Source organism: Nomia melanderi, chromosome 1, assembly GCF_051020985.1.
Source record: "Nomia melanderi isolate GNS246 chromosome 1, iyNomMela1, whole genome shotgun sequence".
Lineage (NCBI taxonomy): Eukaryota > Metazoa > Arthropoda > Insecta > Hymenoptera > Halictidae > Nomia > Nomia melanderi.
This window is the reverse complement of record NC_134999.1, coordinates 35,094,402-35,116,208: the sequence shown is the minus strand read 5'-3', so window position 1 is coordinate 35,116,208 and position 21,807 is coordinate 35,094,402. Positions and strand designations below refer to the sequence as shown.

At 44.6% G+C, this 21,807-nt stretch overlaps 3 protein-coding genes and 1 long non-coding RNA gene across 20 annotated transcripts; 2 read left to right on the top strand and 2 right to left on the bottom strand.

The window, feature by feature from the left end:
- Positions 1–4: 4 nt before the first annotated feature.
- On the bottom strand, positions 5–3,226 carry LOC116426884 (acetyl-coenzyme A transporter 1). Its single transcript, XM_031976508.2, has 8 exons — positions 2,594–3,226; positions 2,226–2,515; positions 1,987–2,141; positions 1,726–1,919; positions 1,461–1,645; positions 1,264–1,381; positions 971–1,186; positions 5–878 (listed from the first exon to the last, which is right to left on the bottom strand). The coding sequence occupies exons 1-8, from the start codon at positions 2,801–2,803 to the stop codon at positions 699–701; spliced, it is 1,548 nt and encodes a 515-aa protein (XP_031832368.1). The 5' UTR covers positions 2,804–3,226; the 3' UTR covers positions 5–698.
- A 290-nt stretch (positions 3,227–3,516) lies between these two features.
- Positions 3,517–10,619, bottom strand: LOC116426904 (uncharacterized). 6 transcript variants are annotated; one of them, XM_076372864.1, is made up of 6 exons: positions 10,453–10,619; positions 4,734–5,381; positions 4,534–4,660; positions 4,347–4,451; positions 3,989–4,250; positions 3,517–3,922 (listed from the first exon to the last, which is right to left on the bottom strand). In XM_076372864.1, the coding sequence occupies exons 2-6, from the start codon at positions 4,984–4,986 to the stop codon at positions 3,722–3,724; spliced, it is 948 nt and encodes a 315-aa protein (XP_076228979.1). In that variant the 5' UTR covers positions 4,987–5,381; positions 10,453–10,619; the 3' UTR covers positions 3,517–3,721. The 6 variants fall into 6 exon arrangements, with proteins under 6 accessions (XP_076228979.1, XP_031832408.2, XP_031832407.2 ...); XM_031976548.2 differs by having other exon boundaries at positions 4,734–5,667; positions 10,453–10,580; XM_031976547.2 differs by lacking the exon at positions 10,453–10,619 and adding an exon at positions 10,230–10,372 and having other exon boundaries at positions 4,734–6,926.
- On the top strand, positions 4,548–21,707 carry LOC116426902 (uncharacterized). Of its 12 annotated transcripts, none has more exons than XM_031976545.2 (8): positions 4,548–4,601; positions 11,577–11,751; positions 14,031–14,188; positions 16,679–16,835; positions 16,907–17,203; positions 17,281–17,591; positions 17,735–18,090; positions 18,186–21,707. In XM_031976545.2, the coding sequence occupies exons 2-8, from the start codon at positions 11,598–11,600 to the stop codon at positions 18,913–18,915; spliced, it is 2,163 nt and encodes a 720-aa protein (XP_031832405.2). In that variant the 5' UTR covers positions 4,548–4,601; positions 11,577–11,597; the 3' UTR covers positions 18,916–21,707. The 12 variants fall into 12 exon arrangements, with proteins under 12 accessions (XP_031832405.2, XP_031832402.2, XP_076228789.1 ...); XM_031976542.2 differs by lacking the exon at positions 4,548–4,601 and adding an exon at positions 7,928–8,072; XM_031976544.2 differs by lacking the exon at positions 4,548–4,601 and adding an exon at positions 8,695–9,294.
- On the top strand, positions 19,515–21,707 carry LOC143175177 (uncharacterized). The gene is made up of 3 exons (XR_012999890.1): positions 19,515–19,663; positions 21,006–21,081; positions 21,503–21,707. It is a non-coding gene; the product is annotated as an uncharacterized LOC143175177 (long non-coding RNA).
- Positions 21,708–21,807: the final 100 nt, after the last annotated feature.

Here is a 21,807-nt window from a genome sequence, read left to right as displayed (position 1 = left end):
TACATACTGATTCATAAGTACTGCGAACAATCACAACCGCAGGTTTCGTGGACCATTCAATACCAATAACAAATATGGTAAAATCTAAACGAGTGCAATATATTGCATATATTACAACATAAATAAGATTACTAACCTTCATAGAAGGATAACACGCTTTCATTATGCACCATACGCGTTGATGCGGTATCTAAAGGGAATGGAATATATTGGTATCCGCGGTTTGAACTGTACAACCCGAACGAGTGTTTCTTTTCTTTTTTTCAGAAGTTCACACACGCATACAGTAATGTCGGAATGAACGCAGTACTTGTTTAACAATTAGCATTGTGCCAAACGTGCGAAAGGGTATCGCGTTATTCTGTAGAAATTGACCGTTGAATATTCAGCAAACGTTACTCGTACGTAACTTCCACTTCTATTGCATTTTAATGTTGCCTTTTAAACAGAACGCAAGTTCGATTGCGAGAGTAAGAAAAAGCTAAAAGATAAAGAAAGAAAAGGGGAGAAAAGAACGAACGCAATCCCGAGAAAGGCCTTGTCACGTTGCGCTAATGAGATTGGAACACTTCGTAAATGTGCGGGAAATAATTCGGACGCGAAGCCGGCATGCGACCGATATAATTAATTTATACATCTTCCAAATATTTATAATTGCAGGTATCGTGTCAACAATATCCAACGTCAGTTCAATACTGTTATCTGTTCTGCTTTGGAAGGACAACTTTCCAAGCAGACATCGGTCTTGTTTGCAGGATCTCAATTTTCCTTCGACCCCACCTGAGCCAAATTAGCCCGATAATTAAACATAAAACACTTTCTATGTAATAACCATCGAGCCGCATATGACAAACACCATTGTGCGTGTTTGTGCATAGCTGAAAATTGAAATTGTTGTACATAACCGCTGAACAACCTCTGTTCGCGATCGAACAGAATTCAAAGATTATTGTATAAAGCATGAACGAACCTCTCTCTTCGAAACCGTGCTGCAGTCATTCGAAGAATTAGTGCTGCACTGCCGCAACGTTAACGTGTCGACGAACCAGAGAGCCGCTGTTGCTGGCCAATTGGCCCCCAGATTAGATGCGGTGTTCAATAACGTCATGTAAGTACCACCGACGGCGGGGTCGCTAATTTTCGCGAAGAACGCCATAGATGCGACGAACATGCTACTGGTAAAGACCTAAGATGGGGAAAGCTAATTTTATATTACTCCTTCTTAATCTATTTTCCTTTACGCGTACGAAATACTCTGTATACCTGGTGTATAAGGTACAAAGCTATCAAGGAAACGAAATAGTAAGCTGGAACTTGTCCACCCACTATTACATATGGTGTTACCCATACTAAAAATGCTGCTACCAGTCCAAAAGCCAATCTGTACAATTAATTATGAATGTGAATTAAGTGTTCTTTCTCCTGGTAATGAAACACTATTCAAGATGCTTTTCGTTTACCTAAAAGGCATTGCCTTTATATATACATCCATTGGTTTTGGACCAGCCGTGTATTTTGAAATAGCCAATGGCAATAGTATTTGGAGAGGTATCATTGGTACAGCCATGAGAGCTATTTTTTCTTTCTGTATACCAGCCTCCACTAATTTCAAACCCGTTACCGAGTCGCAAGCAGAAAACCCTATCTACAATTGGCAATAATATTGTATTATTTTCTATTCTATAACTGTAATACTTAACATATTAAGTGTATGTATTTTCTGACCTTAGCAGTTAACAAAAGTACAATAATCATCTTTACTGATGGCAATGTAACAATGTTCCAAAGAGATTTGTAAGCCAATTTAATGTCTGTACTTAATTCATCATTCTTGTGCAGTTTATCCATCTCCTCATATTTAAATAATGCAAGTAAAGTAGTTGTAATTACAAAAATCCAACCCCAGAAATAAAGGAATCCTATATAAAGATATAACAAGCTGTAACCATTGATCATTGAAACGTAATTCCCTTCAAAATAGCTTACCAGATAGGGTCAATATTCCTTCCTTATAGGGAACAGATCTTAGGTAACTATTACAGAATTCAGCAGACTCTAATGCCATAAAGAGGACATACCCGATAAAATAACCAGCAGTTTGTCCCACGCTATTACAAGTTGATGCATAACCCACATTACACCTTAATACAAGAAAAAACGTACATTGAACATTGAATGTTGATCCATGTAAACATATACATATTAATTAGCCCGGTGAATTGTACCTTTTTAGCATTGTAAGAGCCCAACCATCTACTATGATATCTTGAGTAGCAGCAAGGACATTTAATACAAAGAACAACATGGTTAACATTTCGATGTTAGGTTTCTTGCTTTCGTTACCCAACCAGCGGTCTACATGGCTGGATAAAAGTAGCATGAAAAAACCCATTAAGTACTGAGTAGGAATTAACCATGTTTTCCTTCTGCCAAATGTACGAGAAAATACGGAATCTACTATTGGTGCCCAAAATAGTTTCAATGAAAACGGCCAGTACACAAAACTAAATTCAGCCTAACGACAAAAGAACACATGAGTTACCACAGCTGTTCCTGTGGTGCCAATGATTTATAAAACAGAGAAAATGATTACCTGTTGACGATAAGAAACTTCTCTATTCTGGAGTAGCATAGAAATAGATCCACATAAACCTAATGGTATGCCTTGTAAGAGGTACAAAAATAAAAGAATAACAATATTTTTTTCGTCACCCCGTAAATCTGAAGGTTCCTGCACGTGATTACACTCGTGGATATCATCGTCCACGATGATATCCCTTGACATTTTCTTTCTCGTACCCATGTAGAACAACAAAAGTAGTTATGTTATAAAACTCGAAGTCAATGGAACAGCTGTTCCACCCACACGCGCGTCAACTTCTTGATTTTGTCACGCTTACGTTTATCACCGATATTACGCGTTTCATGGGTTAAATCGTTATTGTCACTGAATTACATGAATATCATTGGTGTATAACCTCAATATTTTGCGTCCGTATTGAAATAAACGTACAACGTATTTCGACGATTTCGATGATTAAATACCGTTAATCGAGCCACTGTTATAAATTTACATTACCGGATTCAACAATTACTTCTCTGCCACTGATTTACGAACCGCAAAGGTAAACTTAAAACGTCTCGGAGCTGCCACGTTGTTTCATATTAAGGACACGTCAGTTCCATAGTTCCCTTCTTCCGTCTTAAAGTCACGTGTGTGCCATCTACTACACGTAAATAGTAACTCAATAGAGTCACGCAGAGTCACTATATAGCACAATATTTTTCATTTTGATTTTAACATTAAATTTGCATAAAATTCATAATAAATAATCAATTTTTTCCCTGTATACTTATCTGTACAGAATAATTGTTTAATTAATTAATTTATTCTAGCTAACTTTATTATCATCGCATAGTTAATAACAACTTTGACTATGCTCCTATATAAATTTTTAATTATTGAAAGAATACAAATAAATTTTTAATTATTGAGATTTCGATTAATTTCAGCTTTGGATTCTCGGCGAATAAAAGGGACGAAATTTCAAGGATGGTAACGGAACAGTAAGAACATAGAATATAAGGACTATATACACAATACGTAAATGTTGTATTGTCTATAAACGCAAGTTTAATTCATCGCAAGGTTTAATTACTTTTATTTCTTGTAAAGGTGTTTTTTCCGCGTTCTTAGATCGCCTAAACGCAACTGAGGACACTACAGTTTACCGATTCGTCGCGGCTTATTGTCTAGAATCCTTGAAATAAACTGCATACGTGCATCTCCTTCTCGCACCGGCAAATTCGATCGTTTCCTTCTCCCCGATACTAAACCAATTGGTAAGAGAACAGGATTTGTAGCCAACGCAGCCGCCGCGCCGATCAAAGCAACACCAGCCAATGCTTTCAAAGCTACCGCCTGCCGAAAAAATCTCGATGAAATCTTGCTCGTCGCAGGCATTACCCAGGATTGCGAAGGTATTACCTTCTGCGCTTGAATATTTGGCACCGACGGAGCGCTCCCTTCTGGATAATTTGGCTCCACGGATCCGAATTCGTCGCCGTTAGCAAGGATTCCCGAAATTCCGTAACTGCTGCTCACACTTGACCCGCTAGAGCTAGTTGGCCTGCTAGTGCCGTGTCCTCCATAGCCACCATTACCGTACCCGTACCCATCAGACGTCCCAGTCTCGTAGCTGTAAGGTCTGTGCGAATTTCCGTTTCCATAACTCGGACGGAAGCTAAATCTGACGATTGTATGAGATCATATTCAACGATCAATGCGGGACAGACGAAGACTACCGGGAAAATAAGAGTGTAAGGGTATTAGAGGAAACGGATACCTATCTCCTTGGTTTCCTTCATAGAGCACACCGTGGTTTCCACCTCCGGGTCTTCGAGTGTTTCCGCTTGAATCAGGAGGTTGCCCTTGAGCTTGCCAGCCGTATCTATAGATTATTCGATTATCATTTCGTTGCGTTACAGTTTGCATTCATTCCCTAGCACTTAGAATGTATAGTATCTTAGCACCTATCGATCGGTAAACGTTCACCGTATTGCGACGAGTATCGATTGCTGTCCACAGGAATCTTATTGTGGTACGTATCAGGTCGTGTCGATGCACCGGAACCATGCCTCGGCCCGCAACAGCTGGAACTTGCACATTTCAATTCACTATGAAAGATATTTCATCGGATTCTTTCTTCGATTATTTTCATTCCGCAACTTATCTCTCGATTCTGATTCCGCGCGATGAACCGTAGCTCTCGATTGTTTCTCCAAGCTCCTGTCGTACTGTCCGGTGTCGTTGCTCGACTGTTGCAGATTCGAAGAGTTTTCACCGCGTATTATGCTTACGAACAATTCGTTTTCAACAGGTTTCTTCCGCGATAGATTCGAAATAGCGGCATATTTATTCCGCTCGCTGCACGCGTAGCAAATGACTGTTGCCAGCAAAGAAACGCGAATAAGTCGTTGCCCCATGACGATAAGAGATTCGGTTGGACGGAGATCGAAGGAGTTTCCTCTTCCTAACTGGATTACTCGAAATCGACGCGAACTTTGAAGCTGCTTCTCGACGAGAAGACCACGCGAAAGTGATTCTTTTCTTTGCGGAGTTTCACTTTTTTATAGAGTGGTCACGCGTGGGAGAATTGTCGCGCACTTACCCTTCAGGACTGCTACGAGTCATCCCGTTGCCATCTTTCTCAACTAAAATTGTCCTACGACATCCTGGTAACAGTTATACTCGGGTCTCTTCGAGTTTTCTAATCAATTTATCGCTCAATTTCTACGCTCGTTGCATACGAACGCGACGAAGATTGGGCACAAAGGAAACACCGTTTACGAGGAGACATTGTAATGGTTTGGTTGCGTCCCTGCGAATCACGAAGTGTGACAAAACGATGCACAGTAGTGTGTCGGTGAAAATAAAGTGACACGAGTGAGCCAACAACGCTTCTGTAGCCACGCTAACTGTTTAATTAAAGTCAGTTTGTTACCGGAGTTTTATATAAAATTTACTAATAACTATCGTACCCACGTTACGAAAGGAGAACAAGCGGTTTCGTGTCCGACGAAGGGAAAACATCGACAGGCCGATTTTCCTGCGCGACAGTTTCAAAGCGAGAGTATTTGTCCTGTTGAATAATACGGTCGAGAAGTCTGTAAAGCGACCGTTCGAGGATCAATGACCCGTTCGTTGTGAATACAACTGATAGCTGCATCTCGTTCACGTTCCTCTAGGTGCATCTTTTAATTAACCTCTAGTTCGCGCTACATGTTCCCGGAAGTTCAAGCTGCGTGTCGCGAGCGTACCTTTTTCCCTATCTTCTCCACTTTCTCGTCGTACAGCTGAAATTACTCAGTTCTCGCAGTGGAAGCTTATTTCTATTGCAGAAAGACCTCGGCCTACACCGCTAACTTTGTTTTCCCTTTTAAACTTTCCGAAGGCCTGCCCGCATCCGCCCGACGTTTCGAACGTAGCTTCCGACGTTGCAAAATACGTAGAATAATTTGTTCCGCTTGGGTATTTAACGTATCTAAAATTGATCTCGTTGCGTCATACCGCAAATTTCGTCTCGTATCCTACCAAGGCTACTTTGTAAGTGAGTGAGGAAAGAAACGCGTGATTACGGCGCGCTTTACGTCACAGTGGTATCTCGTTCTCAGCGGTAGAAGGCAAGTAAAAAAAGTGGTCAACGTCGGGAAACTCCTACGCTTCGATTGGAGTTCCCGCTTAAATCGTGCGCGTTTGGAACGCAGAAATCCACCGTGTGCCGTGAGTCAAGGAGCCTGATAAAGAAGAATCTTTCCTAGGAATGCGTGACCGCGGAGCGCGCGGGGATACGATGTTACGAGGCTAACTCGGAGGAGAACAGAAAAGCTCGTCGATGGAACGGAAAGATTTGTTGCGCGGACGAACCGAAAGAGAGGTGGTGCCGCGAAAAAAGAGGAGAGAACCAGGGTCGCGGAGGGGCGACAGGAGGAGATACGACGAGGACCAAGAGATCGCGGAATGGAGCAAGAGTAGAGTAATCAATACGCATTCACACGCGGCCGCTCGCATCCCGTTTCCATGGGAACCGACGCTGGCGCATGTGCAACTTTACCAGTGTTATTCCGTCAGAGAAATTTACTCAGAAGCAGTTTCGTGCCAGTCCGGTGCGGAACATTTCAGGCAGGATCCATCCAATCCGATGTCGATGTGCATGTACGATGATAAAGAGTTCCATGCGCCTCGAATTTCCCTTCTTTTCGAAGGAATGCCACGTATGTAACTTCACAGGTATACCTCGCACGTTCCACTCTCAAAATTTCTGCCGCATCGCGACCGAATAGCTATCGCTGCGATTCACACGACTGTTTTGCAGAGGGCATTGAACGGAGATACGATCGGTGTTGATTTCCATATGTGGAGCGTCCTGCGAATCGACGGTGTTTTGCTGGGTTCATAGGGAAGATACGATTGATGCTTTCGAAAAGTAAGGAAAAGGAGCATGCATCTGCGACGTCGTCGAATCGTTCCCACGGCGACGGTCATTCCGCTGTCCATCGGTGCACATATACCCGAGGGTATGGTACAGCGCGTTTGACTCGCGGATGTTCACCCCCGACCGAGCCGAAGGGGATGGAGGCGATCGAGTTTGCGGGTTACAGGGGGTGGTTTTCTTTCGGGCGCCTGCGTCGAGTCCTCGATGACGACTCGACTAGGTAGGTGCTCGACCCGGACGCAGTACGGAGGAAACGTTGTGCACGCAGAGTGCTGTTGTCCTCGTGGCATCGTGTCTCTCGTAGTTCCTTTTCGCCAATTCATGACAACAATACGCTACGAGAGAGATCTCCCGCCGAACCGGTCCGTTGATTGTCGATGAGTAATCGGCGAGCCTGCTGCTGGTGAAATCACCGCGCAGAATATTACGCGTTTTCCTTAACTGTTGTTCAAGTGTTCGTGAATTACGGGGCTTTTGGGGCGTTCATGAGAGAAACATTACGGTGTAAATGTGTGCAAGTCCCGAACAGTTTAGGACACCTCGAGCTACGAAGCACACCTCGGTTACGGACAATATGCAAACTTGTCGGTTTCGGAAGATAAACCGCGTGTCAATGCGAGTCAACGTGTCGCGGTGAAACATGTTCAGGGAGAAATTTTCCTTCCTCCCGTATCGTGTCTCGTGCGTGATGCTTCGTTGTCGTATTGCACCTTAGTACAGCGACGACAACAACGACAACGGCAGTAAGAACAACAACAACAACAACAACAACAACAACAACAGGTATACAGTGAAAATTCGTGGGCAACTGTAAGAGATCATTTTAAACGGACCATACACGCGATCTGCGGTCGCCATGTATCCATTCAAGGCACGTCATTTAAGCCACATAATTTAAGGTCCGACGATCAAAGGATGCACGTCCAGCCGACGAAAGGTTAATTGTCGAAGACGATACAGCCGAGTTCTTATCACCGTAAAGGCGAGAGCTTAGTCGGATTTAATCGTCGCTTGCATGTGGGTCACAAGTTGCATTCGCCATCAGCTAACGGGATAGAGGGTTTACCGAGTAGAGAGGTAAGCCTGTTAAATTGCGTTACCCTCGGCCGCCTTGCATATTCCCATCACCCCACAATTAATACGGTCCGTCGCCAATGCTTTTTCGGCGTGGTTCTTCGAAATTCAATGTGGGTCGAAGCAGCCGAAAATTTATTGGTTCCACTTCAATCCGATACAACCTCGCCGCGACATCGCCGCGTAACCGTGCACGTTCACCAAATATCAACCCGATGCTCGTGTCACGATCGAAGAACGAAGTAAAGTTCTTTGACGAACAACGACCCGGATAGCCAATGATGGGAGAAGAAGACGTTCAAGATACATATTTAGGAGGCGCGTCGCGTCGGCTATGTAAAGTCACGTGGTGGCTGCAGTTTACGGTGTCCTTAACCTCCCGGAAAATCAATGTTCTTCGCTTCAACAACCTTGCACACTGCACGTTCTTTATTATCCGACGAGCGAAATTTATACAGCCGTGTATTCTATTATAAATCGCAGCCGTCCGCCTCTTTCCGCTGCACCCGATTTCTGTCACGATCGCGTCCGCGGCGTGGAGGTTGCCGCGTAAAGATTGATCGATGGCAATCGCGGACCTCTGTAAATGCTGTTACCGCTTTAATTTCATTTATAGAAACCCAACTCGGCCTAATACCCTGCTCAGGGGCACCGATACCACGAACATTAACAAACAAGGATTATCGCTCCGCATCGCTTTTCATCCATGATTTTCTTTTAAGGTTTCGTTCCACCTAGCGGTGCTAACTCGGCACGCGCGTGCCACGAACAACGCTGAGAACCGCGAAACGATCTTCCACCTGTCACCGGAGGCTCGTCGCGCGAGAAAATCGGGTCAGAAAAGAAATCCACCGGTTCGGAGAAATTATCCGCCAACCGTAATTCGGATAACGTCGCGTGTGCATCGCTCGCACGTTTCGCGCGAACCTCAGCCCTAGATAAGAATATAGACAAACGCGCGGCTCTATAAATCTCACGAGTGACACTATTTCGATAAATCAATGGAAACGATAGATTTGTCGTCGTAACGATTCGCGACGCGAACGTTTCCTTGAAGTTTAACGAGCGAACGCCGAGCGTGGAACTCCTCGGGACACACGTGTAGCTTCCATTTCCGTAACGGTGTTTAATATTGCACGCGGCGGGCGATCATTTTCCCGGCGTTCTTTTTCGTTTTTTCGTTCTTTCGGCACACGAAGAACGCAGAAAAAGCCACGGAGAAAAGGTAAAAGACTGCGCGACGAGGTGTACAGTGAAAAGTGGTTCTTTACATGCGCATCCACTGTAATGAGAGTCGGCCTTGATCCCCGACGTGAGAATGCGTTAATGATCTTTGCACGGAAGTCCGCGTAAAAGGTATCTCGCTGGTACGTCGCTAAAAATATCCGACATTTGAAAATATTATCAGGCCCGTTCACGTTGCCCTATAGAAATTTACACGACCGCCGACTCGACGAGCGACTCCGAACTCGTTTCCTCGATCGAGGAAGGAGAAGAGAGTCCGAGTTCAGTCGGGACAAGGCGATTCCACCGATTCGAGGTGAAAAATCGAAAGTGATCTTTGAAAACCGTTGGCGTTTAAGTAATCGAAAGTCATCGACTCTGAAACGGGATGGGCAATGTGCCGGAAACGCGTCGAGCATCCCCGCGGTAGGGAGATCCTCGGACAAATGGTAAAACGCCGGCGAAAGGAACATCTAGCAACATCATAGAGGAATCAAGAGAAGCGCGGGTGTCGTCGCGAGCGGTAGAGGAAATTGTCTGACTGCATTCCCTTTTCGGAATCCGGTAGCGGCAACGCATCCCCTCGTGACTCGAGTTAAGCTGAGAGAGGGGGACAGGAAGAGAGAACCCCTCCTAGGATTTCTCCCTTCGCCTTTACAACCGGAAAGGGAGCCGAACGATGGAAATCCAGTCGAATCTTTACGGTCGCGCGTTCGCGGGGTATCGAACGTGGAAAAAAATGAAATTGCCGTCGTCGGTCGATAAACCATGCTGGCTTCGTCAGAGGCTCGAAGAAGAAAGCGCTTCCCCGCTGTGTACTCGAAACCCGGCAGACGATGGTATATTGCTTCGGTAAAACAATACTCGAGGAAAGAAGAGAGAGAGAGAGAGAGAGAGAGAGAGATTGAGGGAGAGATAGAGGTTTGGAAAACCTACACGAGGAAAATTCATCGAGACTCCCCATTCTCCGGACATCCCTTCTCGCCCTGATATAAGTAGCACTTGTCTGCCTTGCTTCGGACAGTTCGAATCATATGGCGAACTACTGTGTCGGTTCATGCATCACGGCGTTAACGACGTCTAAGTATGTAAATACACATCGCACGGTGTCGTTTTAATCTGCGAATCCAATCGATTCGACGCGCGTTAGTAACTGTACCGTTCCAACAGAGACGAATAAACTTTCACTTTCGATAAACGCGAGCTCAAACACGAAAGTAACACCGAAACACGGTTTCATTAGAAGAAGTCGCGTACAAAAGGCAGTACGAACGCGCGTGAGAAAAAATACATCGCTGAACTAGTGAAACAGAAATGAGCGACGTTCTTCTTACGCTCGACATCCGTCCACTGATTCCACGACGGGAAATAAAAGGCTTGCAAATGTACGAGGAGCGCTGGCACCTGGCACGAGAATTACTTACGCCGTTGTCATTTCTATTAAGAGTCAAGCTGGCGAGAATGTAACGCTGATGGGACGGGAGAGAGATTAAAAATCTCAGTTCTCGGATATTTCTAGCGCGGGATGTGTTTATCGAGCGTGCGAGGGATTCATCGAACCGTGCTACGGTATCGTATTCTCTAATAGGTTTTGGGTTAGGTTAGTGGACGACCTAAAAACATTTCTGCGGGAAGCCCCGTCGCGTTTTCATAACTTTGAATTAATTATCGAATGAGAAATATTTAAATCTCGGCGGAACCCGTTCATTAAAATTAACGAACGATAGAGAAACCTACACCGGGGCGTTCTCTTTTTCCCTAGCAACCTGACGAGAAGGTGGGTCCATTATTTTTCCCTGCGTTCCCTGATTTCCCTTTTACGCGTTTCTTCGCCACCGCCGTACAAAACCACGCGCACACCGTTCCGCCGACGTGAATCTCATTTGTAGCGCCGCATCTACCGGCGGACCTATTGCCATGCCAGCCGTATTTGCGTACGCCTGTTTGGGGTGCGTGAGGGTGCATTCGTTTACCCGAAACTCGATTTCGAAGCTCTGGTAATTGAATTTCAAGTAGGCTGACATGGGTGGCCGCTAATATGTTTAAAGACAACGTGGGAGACCTTCGGAGATAAGATAATTTCGAAATGCCGTTTTCTGGCTTTCCGCCTCTAGTTTATTGCAACGAACGGGACAGAAAGATTAGATTGCGCATCGAATTCCCTCCCATTCGCTTCGGCGCTTCACCTTCTTGTCGTGAGTTATGACACCGGCGCGCGTTCAACGATACTTACCATCTGTCCCATTCCGCGAAGAATCCTTTACAATTATCAATCGATTCCAGGACCTCCTACCGCAGGAAAAAATGTGGAGCTCGGTTACCGCGGCTGGCACAGAAAATGGACCTGCACCACCTTCCAGAAGCAAGCATAGCGCCACTTTGCTCGCCGGGCACGTATATCTACTCGGAGGACGAAATGGCAATCTTCCCCTCAAAGATCTTTGGCGATACAGTCTTGGTAAGTGATCAAATGACAACGGGAACTTTAGCCTCTCCCTACAGCAGAATATACGAAGGACTTCGGTCATCCGTTTCATTTCATTCGGCGGGATTAGACAGTCGAAAGAGAAAGTGTAATTCCGGTATAGAGAAGATCCTTCTATGACCGTAAGGGGCATTAATGCCCGATGTCTGGGTAACCAGAGTACTGTACACGAACAGCATCTCTGACCAACGCACCCCATCGTCTCGCTCCGCGAATGAGGGGTGCGTCACGGAATTTAAACAGGGTTCAGCCTGATCAATAATACGCCATTATTAAAGCCTACGTACATCAACCAAAGCCGCCGACGATACACCACAATTACGGCTGTTTCCACGGGGATTCGACATGCGGAAATTCTGCTCGTACGCGGAATAGTAAACTTCGGAATCTCGGAATAGACAACTACTTATATAAATTCCGATAATTGGCAGCAGCGTTCGAAACGATTCCCCGCGGATTCATTCGATCGTGGGATAATTCTCGTTCGCGCGCTCGTTGAATGTGGATTTACGAAAAATTACGAACGTTTAAATTATATCGCGCAAACTTGTCTCAGCCGATACAAATTACCCATTATTTCCCGGCCATGTGTCGCGCTAGGTACGGTAGATGTGCTGCACTACAAATTTCATGCTCGTTGACCATTCGGCCGAGAGAATCTCTATTAATCAGGGGGGGATTGTTCGGCAGCGAACACGAGAGAATATTAAAACAGTACCAGAAGGGTTGGTCGCGGCAGCTTGTCTCTAGGGACAAACACTACCCGAAGGGATCCCGCGGTATGTTTTAAAAGCATAGCATTGTCGATACTTGATCTTGCAAAAATATTGTGATATCTCGAACCCTGAGAGCACTTCATCGTTCGGACGTTTTTGTTTCACCCTCGCTTTCGACCAGTGACGAAGGCGAGGGGTTCCTTCGACGTTGCATCCCGCGTCGGTACCTATGCTAAATGAATTTCTGTCGTGACTAGAGATTTCCCTTTTCATCTTTCTCGTTCCAGGCGGGGTTACGTATCGGATGCGAATAATAATTCCCAAGTGGATGTACGCTCGAGCGCCGAAGCGATCTCTTTTTTCATCAGAAGCATCGTCACGGTTTTAGCTTGTGAACAGCACTTTTAGCCAACTAGATACGACACGTACACGTAATCAATGTCGGGCATCTTTAGCGCCGGTCCACAAGAGCTGCAACTACTTCAGCCAGCACATTACGGCTCTTACGTAAATTTCATAGGCTTTGTTCTCGAGCACGTTCCAGTAGCCAGCTATTACATGGACACTCGAGGTGTTAAACGCGGACAACTTTTCAGGATATTGCAAAATCACGCCGCGAAACGTTTAGAACACACTCGGGGAATTCGTAGATCTAATTTACGCCGAGCACTTCACCCGTTCTTCTTTTGTCCGCGTAGCGCAAATTATTCGTTTCCGGTCGAATTAGGGGAACATCCCTTTCTCTCATTCCTAAAACTTGCGAAGGGTGAAAAAGGTCTTACTTGTTAAGCGATTACATTCGAGGGAAGGAAGTCTTTCCACCCTCGGACGGTGTACAGTCCAACGACCGACATAGAGACAATTCGTTCGCGTTACTTGTCCGCATCCCTTGTTACGAATATCATTTGAAAAAACATATTTCCTGGAAACTCTATGCTATTGTGTTTCTCTTCCGATACGCAAGATGTAACATCATCGTGCCTCCAGTCTTTCCATTAAGGTTTCGCTTTTTACCGTGCCCTTGGCACTGCTTAAATTTAAGCTTCCAGCCCTACCCTCCTGCATTACCCATCTCCTGTTGTCTCTCTCTCCCTCTCTCTCTCTATGTCTTTGGGAAGCCCCATCCACTCGGAGGATTTATTTCAGAGTAGCAGATTGCCGGGGCGGGTGAAAGTGTGATTTAGCGTGGCGGAAAAGGTTTTCCTCGACACCTATGAGATCGCAACACGTTTTTTCCGAATTTATTATCCTATTCCGTAAGTTTCCTCAGTCAAATGAAACGTTCTCCGCGCATTAGAGAAAGGAACTTAAATTATGCGTACCACGCGAGAGAAATAATGCGAGGCCCTTTGTCTCCTCGTTCGCAAGTCTTGTTTTCAACTATGAAGTCTCATCTTCCCCCTCGCGTAAACGCACAAAAGCGAGGCTGTGTAAATCGTGTTTATTCACCACCGTGCAAACAGGGACTGGCATACGAAACCGTTTTGACTAACGAGCCGACGTACGCGCTACCCCATTCTTTGTTTTTCTTTACAGCCGAGAGCAAATGGGAAGAATTGCATCCTGCGGGAGAGAGACCGCCGGCACTTCAGGAGCACAGCGCGGTCGCGTACAAGGACTGCCTCTACGTTTTCGGGGGTGAGCTCGGCTTTTCCGCGGGCACGGAAACGCCATTGTGGGTTTACAATGTCAAGGTAACGTACGAACTTCAGTCAAAGCGGCGTTGCGCCTCGTTAACATTTACTAATCGATCGGGAGGGCGGTTTCCCGAGTTCGAAACTATTTAAATCCGGCAGTGAGGAACGGGATCGGTCAATGAAATTTTCGTGATTTATCCGGTGAAGTATCGAGGAGAACCTCCGAGCGGTCGGTTTGGCCCTTGCAGGCATCACGGCTGGGGGATTCGGCACCCTCGATTTAGTAAACGAGACGCGGAGGGCAGAATCAACGTTGATTGGCAATACCTTGCTTCGGCGCGTCTCGTCTAAATTCGTAATCGGAACTGGTCCGACGGCACGACAGACAGACGAGTTTCTCTGCAATTTCGGTTACATCGTTGGATCACGTGTACGCCTGCGCTCTCGCATACGAATGGAACACGTTCGTGAAATAGAGAAACGATCTTCTAGTTGCCCGTTTCACGCGACGCGGTCGTTCCCGTCTTCCCTAAGGACTCCTCGCCACTTCACCGACTACTACAACGGCAGAACAATCGCGACTGCTCGATGCGGTCGAGCCTCGTGGCCGTCCCTCGTTGCGTGTCATCGGTTGGTAAACAATCCGCCCCCTCCAGTCCGGGAGGAACGGAGAAGGAGCGGAGGTTTTCGTGTAAAACTGCTTGTACCCGATGACGTTTCTATTGATTTAGCGGTTTCCCGAGGGTGCGATATTCTTTCGCCTCTCTCTTCTTATTGTATATCGGTAGCCCCTGCACGTGTTCTCTTCTCCCCTCCCCATCCCAGGACGAGTAAGATCATTAGGAGTTTCCTTTGGGAGGAACGACACCGAGTTACGGCATCGTTATCGAGACACACGAGGGGCGACGTAAAACAGATTCAAGCACTTCTCGAAAAAGAAAAATATTGTCTGATGAATTACAGAAATGAAAGGAGAGGTCCGCTTGATTATGGGGTTGCGCGAGTTCACGCGTTCACGCGTTTCACGCGAATCTGGAGCAATGGTTCGTCGGTACACGCGAGATCGATGATTCTTTGCTATTGCAAGCTCGCGAATGGATAAGAGACGGAGACAATGGAAGTTTAAGAAATGTTTAATATGTAGGAATACCATTGAAGAGTGGGAACTGTTGGCAACAGCCGGTGTCAACAGCTCTTTCTTGCGTTTCGTACCCTCGAAAGTGAATGGCGCTTATCCTCCCAAGGGCTCCTGCTCCTGCTCCCGCTCTCCACCTGCGCATCGTTAAAAATTCATCAGCTCGAAATAAACGGGAAACGCAATACCAATTCCACGTCAACGGTAACATGATTCAGCATCCGAAGTTCGACGCGCGCGATACATGAGAAAGATGAACGTCAATTCGGTGGTGAATTTCGCAATTACGATCCGTCTTGCCGAACGAACGGAAATATAAAACGTGTCATGCTTTTGCGCTCCCATTGTTCCCGCGTTTACTGGAAACCGGGAACAAATACTCGAGACCAGTTGAATGTTTTATGCTCGCAACGGTCCCAGAACGTGGATCGTTCGTTTCACTCGAAGCGGTGATCAGTCTACCGCGTCTCCAGGTTCTTTGATGATTTAAAAGTGTCCGGATCGTTGGCGATAACTGTTTTCTCGCTAATTTTACAGCGTTTTAACGTCGATGGCGAATTTACCGACTGCTCCACCCTTTTGCGACCCCCTCGCGTCGTAATACGGGGTAAACGCAAGTGGCTGTACAGACCTATCAACTTTAGGCACGTACTTCAAGTTACGTAATTACTTTCAGCACCCCTGCTGTACAGCCTATATACCTCGCTTCCTTCCTTCCTTCCTTCCATCTTCTTTCCTTTATGCGTACCATCGCGGACCCTATGCCAAGGCAATGATTGCCGGTACTCATTAAAACGACTGTCGTTATTAATTCCAGTTTCACCGCATTTCTTCTAAACGAACGGTGAAGCTATCTGAGATCGAACAACCGCATCTATCGATTGCGTTGATAAAATTAAACGTGCAGTGTACATAAAAGCATCTATATACATTTTAAAGTGACTCACGCGTTACTTGTGCCCTATATATTGTCACATGAAGTTCTTCAAGGTGTACAGATTGAAATAGAACGGCGCACTAACACACCGCGGTATATTACCGTTTTCTACAAACATTACGCAACTGTTAAATAAGCTTCGCTGGTCGCTACTGTTTCGGCGTTGAAAAAGGCCACGAGTATCGTTAGGTCGCCTCCCGTATTAAACTCGAGGCTATTCAAAGAGTAATAAGAAGGGAGTGACAAATTGGAGCTCTCCTACCTTTTGTTGCGAGCAACCCTAGAGATATTTCGGCATTCAGAAGTCTTCCGTCCAGGCGAAATTAGCGACTTTCTAAGGCTATTGTCGTCTACGTCGTAAATATTGATAAATTAACAAAGACCTCCGCGATTACTTTTACAAACAAAGCAAGCTATAATATTAATATTCCTCTTGAATGTATAATATTCAATCATAACATGTTACTTTTATTAGACAAATATGTGGAGGAAGGTGAGGGCGCAGAGAGGATGCGCAGTTCCTAGGGGTCGAAGAGGCCACACGGCTCTAGTTCATCGCGGGCAAATGCTCATCTACGGAGGTTACCAAGATCTCCGAGGAAGTTCCCCAGAACTCTGGGCGTTCCACTTCGGTAATACGACAAATCGTAATGCTCGTTGGTAGTTTGATATACATAATGTAACAAAAAACTATATGCAATAGAAACGGAATCGTGGCACCTACTTTCGTCCGGCGAAGGCGGACCAGCAGCGAGACACAAGCATTCTGCCGTTTTACACGGAGACGTGATGTACGTTTACGGAGGTATGACCGATCTTCAAGAAAGAAGCGACTGTTGGAGATGGGACGTCAACACTGCTTCTTGGTTTCTATTGAAAAATAAACCGGGGCCAGGCCCTCTTCACGGCCACGCTGCATGCAGACTTCCCAGCTGTATGCTAATATTCGGCGGAGAAAGCGGCGGTCTAGCTACGAACGAACTTTGGAGGTTTCATTTCGGTAATCGATTTAGAAATCAATGAAGCCTCTACGCTATTGCCACGACGAGACCAGACGACACCTAAATTTTTCCTTAGGCACGGAAACGTGGGAGAAATTATCGGTGCAGGGTCCCAAGCCTCAACCAAGAGCGGAGAGCGTTGCTTTGGCGGTGTCGGAGCTGCTGATACGAGGGACCAACATCGACAATCCGAAACTCAAGCTGCGCAATCAGAGGACGAGGCTTTACAACAGTAGAATATCACCGAACGAAGCACCGGCTAGACCCAGTTTTCTGAAAGAGATCTCGAAACTGTCGCAGATCAACTTATCGCGGTTAAGTCACCCGACAAAATGCAGTTACTCCGTGTTAAGCGGTCAAGACGATAACGAGGAGAGTCCACAGGAGGTAAGTGTAATTAGAATTTCGACGACGATAACACGAGCTGAATTCTCTACACTTTGATTGCCGCTTATTGTCTTTTGTCCACGCACGCATCGAGTTTCACGTTTGCAATGAAAGCGCATGTGACAATTTGAGCCTGCCCGCAGGCGAACTCGTATTATCCATTTCAGCAAGTAGACGCCGAAGTGGTCGAACCGTCCACGGGAATGGTGAAGTCTCGAAGTGCGAACACGTTGGCGCGCCGAAGACAGAAGCAACCGGAACCCGCGTCGAAGACCACCGACACTAACCACATCGGCAATAATAACATCGCTACTAGTTCTGGAATGACCAGGGACCCTATTTCGGTGCCGAATTTCCGAGCACTCACCCTACCCACTCCAGTCCTGACACCTGTAGAAGCAGCCAGGCTGGTTTTCATTGATCCAGATGAGAACAGCGACAACGAAGAACGCAAGGAACCCCCTACCTCCAGACTGATAGAAGTTCAAGAAGAAAGACGGTAAGTACCGGTCAGGGCGTAATCAGTTGTATTATATTATTGATCGTAGTGGGAGACACATGAAAATTCTACGTTGGAATTCTCCACGGTTTCAGAGACTTCGCAGCCGTGCATCAAGCTTGCCAGCCGATACGCGGCGACAGCTACAGTTCGCATCTCTACGAGGCAGCCCTTCAAACTCCGAAAACTCCGACCACCTCGAAAATACCTACGTCCGCGTCCGTTCGGTTCGCCGATTTAGAGGAAGGCGAAGAATCGACGTCGGATTATGCGAGCATAGAAGCCAGAAGTCCTGGCGACCCTCTTGCCGATGACGATTGGCCATCGGGCAGGAAATGCAAACAATACCGCCCAATAGTGACTACGTCGACGATACGCGAAGGCCAATTCGGTTTTTGTAATCCGAATTATCTTGGACTGGACGAGAGCAGAGGCCAGCATCAGCAACAGCAACAATCGCAAGATGGGAAGTACGCGAAATTGTTGAATAGCCCACCGGATAGTGTTTTAGAAGACGAGGCGGGAAGATCCTCCTCGCAGACATTCGCGGAATTATTAGAGCTTCAAGAATTAAAAAGGGTGCCGAGAGCACCACCGAAAAGTCTGCCGTTGGGATCTCCCTCTAGAAGAGCAGTCAGTGCTTCCAGGGCGGAAAGACAACGGGCAAAAGTTGCCGCGGCGGACATTAATGATACGGAAACGCCATCTTATGGACCAGCGCCGCTCTATGTGTTTTTAGTTGGAGGGAAGGAGAAAGGTCAGGTTACGGTATTTGCTCGGCCTGTTTCTTTATGGAAGTTACAATTAGCGCCGCACATCTTCTAAGATCGTAAATTATTCTTCAGTTGTAATTCCTCTTTTGTTGTTCCTCTTCACATTCATGTAACAAAGGATAGGTATTCTTTGTTCATAACTGACGAACACAGTTTTCTAGTGCCAACCGTTACTTTAACGTTTCTAGTTAGAGGTCACTTTATAGGGTTTTTCGTTGTTCGTTTAATCGCATTTCATGTTAAAGACTGAATCTGTGTATTGTTTGTGATAGGCCTTCTTTAAACTATTATCGATCCTGCCAGTCTTAGAATTAGAAATGTCACTAGATATTATTTCAATTAACCTTTCGTTTCTATGTACATTCAATGGCGTCTCGATAGCATATCGTCGATCAAATATATAATCTTTGACAGAAAACATACCAAAATGCATGGTTAACTATACATATATCGAACATTTATGAGGATCCGAATTCGAAATTGATTTAAGTCACTTGCTTCGTCGTCTACTTTGTTACTTGAACATTAATCAATGTAAGTTTAAGTACTATAAATCTGAATCGTACGTTCAGATGTAGGATAGGTTCGGAAATAAATACATGCGGATTCAGAGTTCATATTGAACCAATTACTCCAAGCGCAAATCAATCGAGTGGAACGAAGAGTTCATCGTCTCTAAATGCGTCCTATAAATTTCAATCAGTGATGTACGTATACTTGCCGTGTTTCTAATAAATGAAGATACATCCGAGTTCTTTAAGAATTTCGGTCGTTAGATCCGTACGACACGAGAACCGAAGGTAGGTAATATCATTTAAATGGACACGTACCAATCATTAATGAACTCGTCTGATTTGCGCTTTACTGCCATCAACAGCAAACTCAGTACGAATAGCAAATATGGTAGAGTATCCGAAAGCTTGGAATAACGTTTAAAACATCTTGAATACTGATATGAAGATCGGTGTGTGATTGTGTCGAATGTGTATGATTAAAGTATGGTTCAATTCTGCGGAAATTTAAATTTTTATAAAATGACGACTCTTAATGGAATTTCAATAATAATCGCGGACAATTTCAAGTAGAATCTACGGAAACTATCCAACGGGGACTGCGTCGTTGTTTGTCTTTATTTTCGAGAGGGAAAACGTGTCTGTTACGCGAAGCATACAATCGTTGTCGTGTTCGAAAATATAGTGGTTAAAATTGGCCGAATTTTTACGTCCATGTTACAAAATTATAAATCAATGAAGCCTCCATCGTGACTAAATCCGTGAACATAGTTATTAGTTTCGATAGGTATATATCATGAGAGGAAGAAATGGTGAAGTACGATGGGGATTTCTTGTCTGTGTAGAATTTTTATGCCCACAAAGGCCCAATACATGTAATCCATCCACAAGTAGCAATGGTGAATGTGGTACTTCGTAGGTTGAATATTAGAAAATACTTTGCAATCGCGTTTAATACATCTAAAAGAATACTTTTCGTTTCGAGGAAGATTAATGGCGGAGCTTCTTGAAATACGTAATGAAATTGTAAAGATATATTTGTTATATGGGTACGTGCAATACGCAAGATAATATAGGCGTTCTCTGTTATCTCGAATACTTCATTGAATACAAAGATTTCTTAATATTCAGCCGAATGCCGCAAACATTCGAAAAATCAATGTTTTCCATTCGTAGCAGTAGATAATTCAACATCTCCGTGTACAAAGGCTAAGGTGAATGTTTCTTGGTATTCCATGCTGTTCTAGAACCCTTTAGCTTTCTATTCGTTCATTTTCAAATATTAGTAAGTATGTAAAAATACTATACAGGATTTTCGTTTACGTTCTACATGCAATAGCTTCAACTGCAATCTCGACCATTTTAACGTAACTAGACTTTTCTTGATTAATCACGTTATAACAGACTTTATAATGCCGATATATCACCTTCGAGTTAACATTAATTTTATACGTTGTACTTCTTACATTTTGAATCGAGCTTTTTTTTTAATAATATCACGAGACAGTGCGTGATTTCGTTTGTTAAGCGAACTTTTACGAATTAGAATGCAAGTGAAAGTAAAGTGAAACAACACGAAACTGAAATACAGAATGCGGCAGCCGTGTCCTAATTATTTTCTGTTCCACAGACACGCAAAACGCAATCCGATAGTCAATTATCACTATGTCATTAAATGCGTCCGTTGCCAAACACTTCTCTTTAAAGTACGTACTACATACATACTACATATACTTATGCTTCGCAAAAGAGATCCAAAGTATAAGCTCGAAGACACAGGCTGAATATCAAAAGAGAAGAAAAGAAAAGGAAAGAAAAGACCAAAAAAAAGAAAGATAGAGAGGAAGAAGGGAAAAAAATGATGAAAAAAAGAAGAAGAAAGAAAAATACCAGTGTAGCTGATTTGAGTGCCTGTACTTTTTGCAAATATACGCATTCCATATTTTTCTGGACACGAATGATTTCTTTCGGACAGAAAGAATTCGCCACGATATCTTCTAGCTTATACTTTAGTCTAACAATGGCTACGATCGCACGAGCGATACGAGTCAACATAATATGCATTAAGAGGCGATATTATACAATATAATGTCGACAAAAGGAAAAATAAACCGCGTCTTGTTCCAGTGGATTTTCATATCACAAAGTGCAGTATTTTTTCAACGAATTAGCCTACAAATAGAGGACCCACGCTAATTTTTCTATGTTAAGTATTAGTACGATGTATCGATACTATATTGTACGTGTATACGTATATCTTCACACAAACGATGAGTTTTCCAAAAAGAATATTATACAATTTCAATATAAACGGTGAAAATTTTAATCTTTACTCGCTGTACTTTAATTTCGTACAATGGTAGTAACAATTTCGTGTGACAATGATCAATGGCGCAACACCTTAACATTTCAGTTTACAGCAATAGATAATA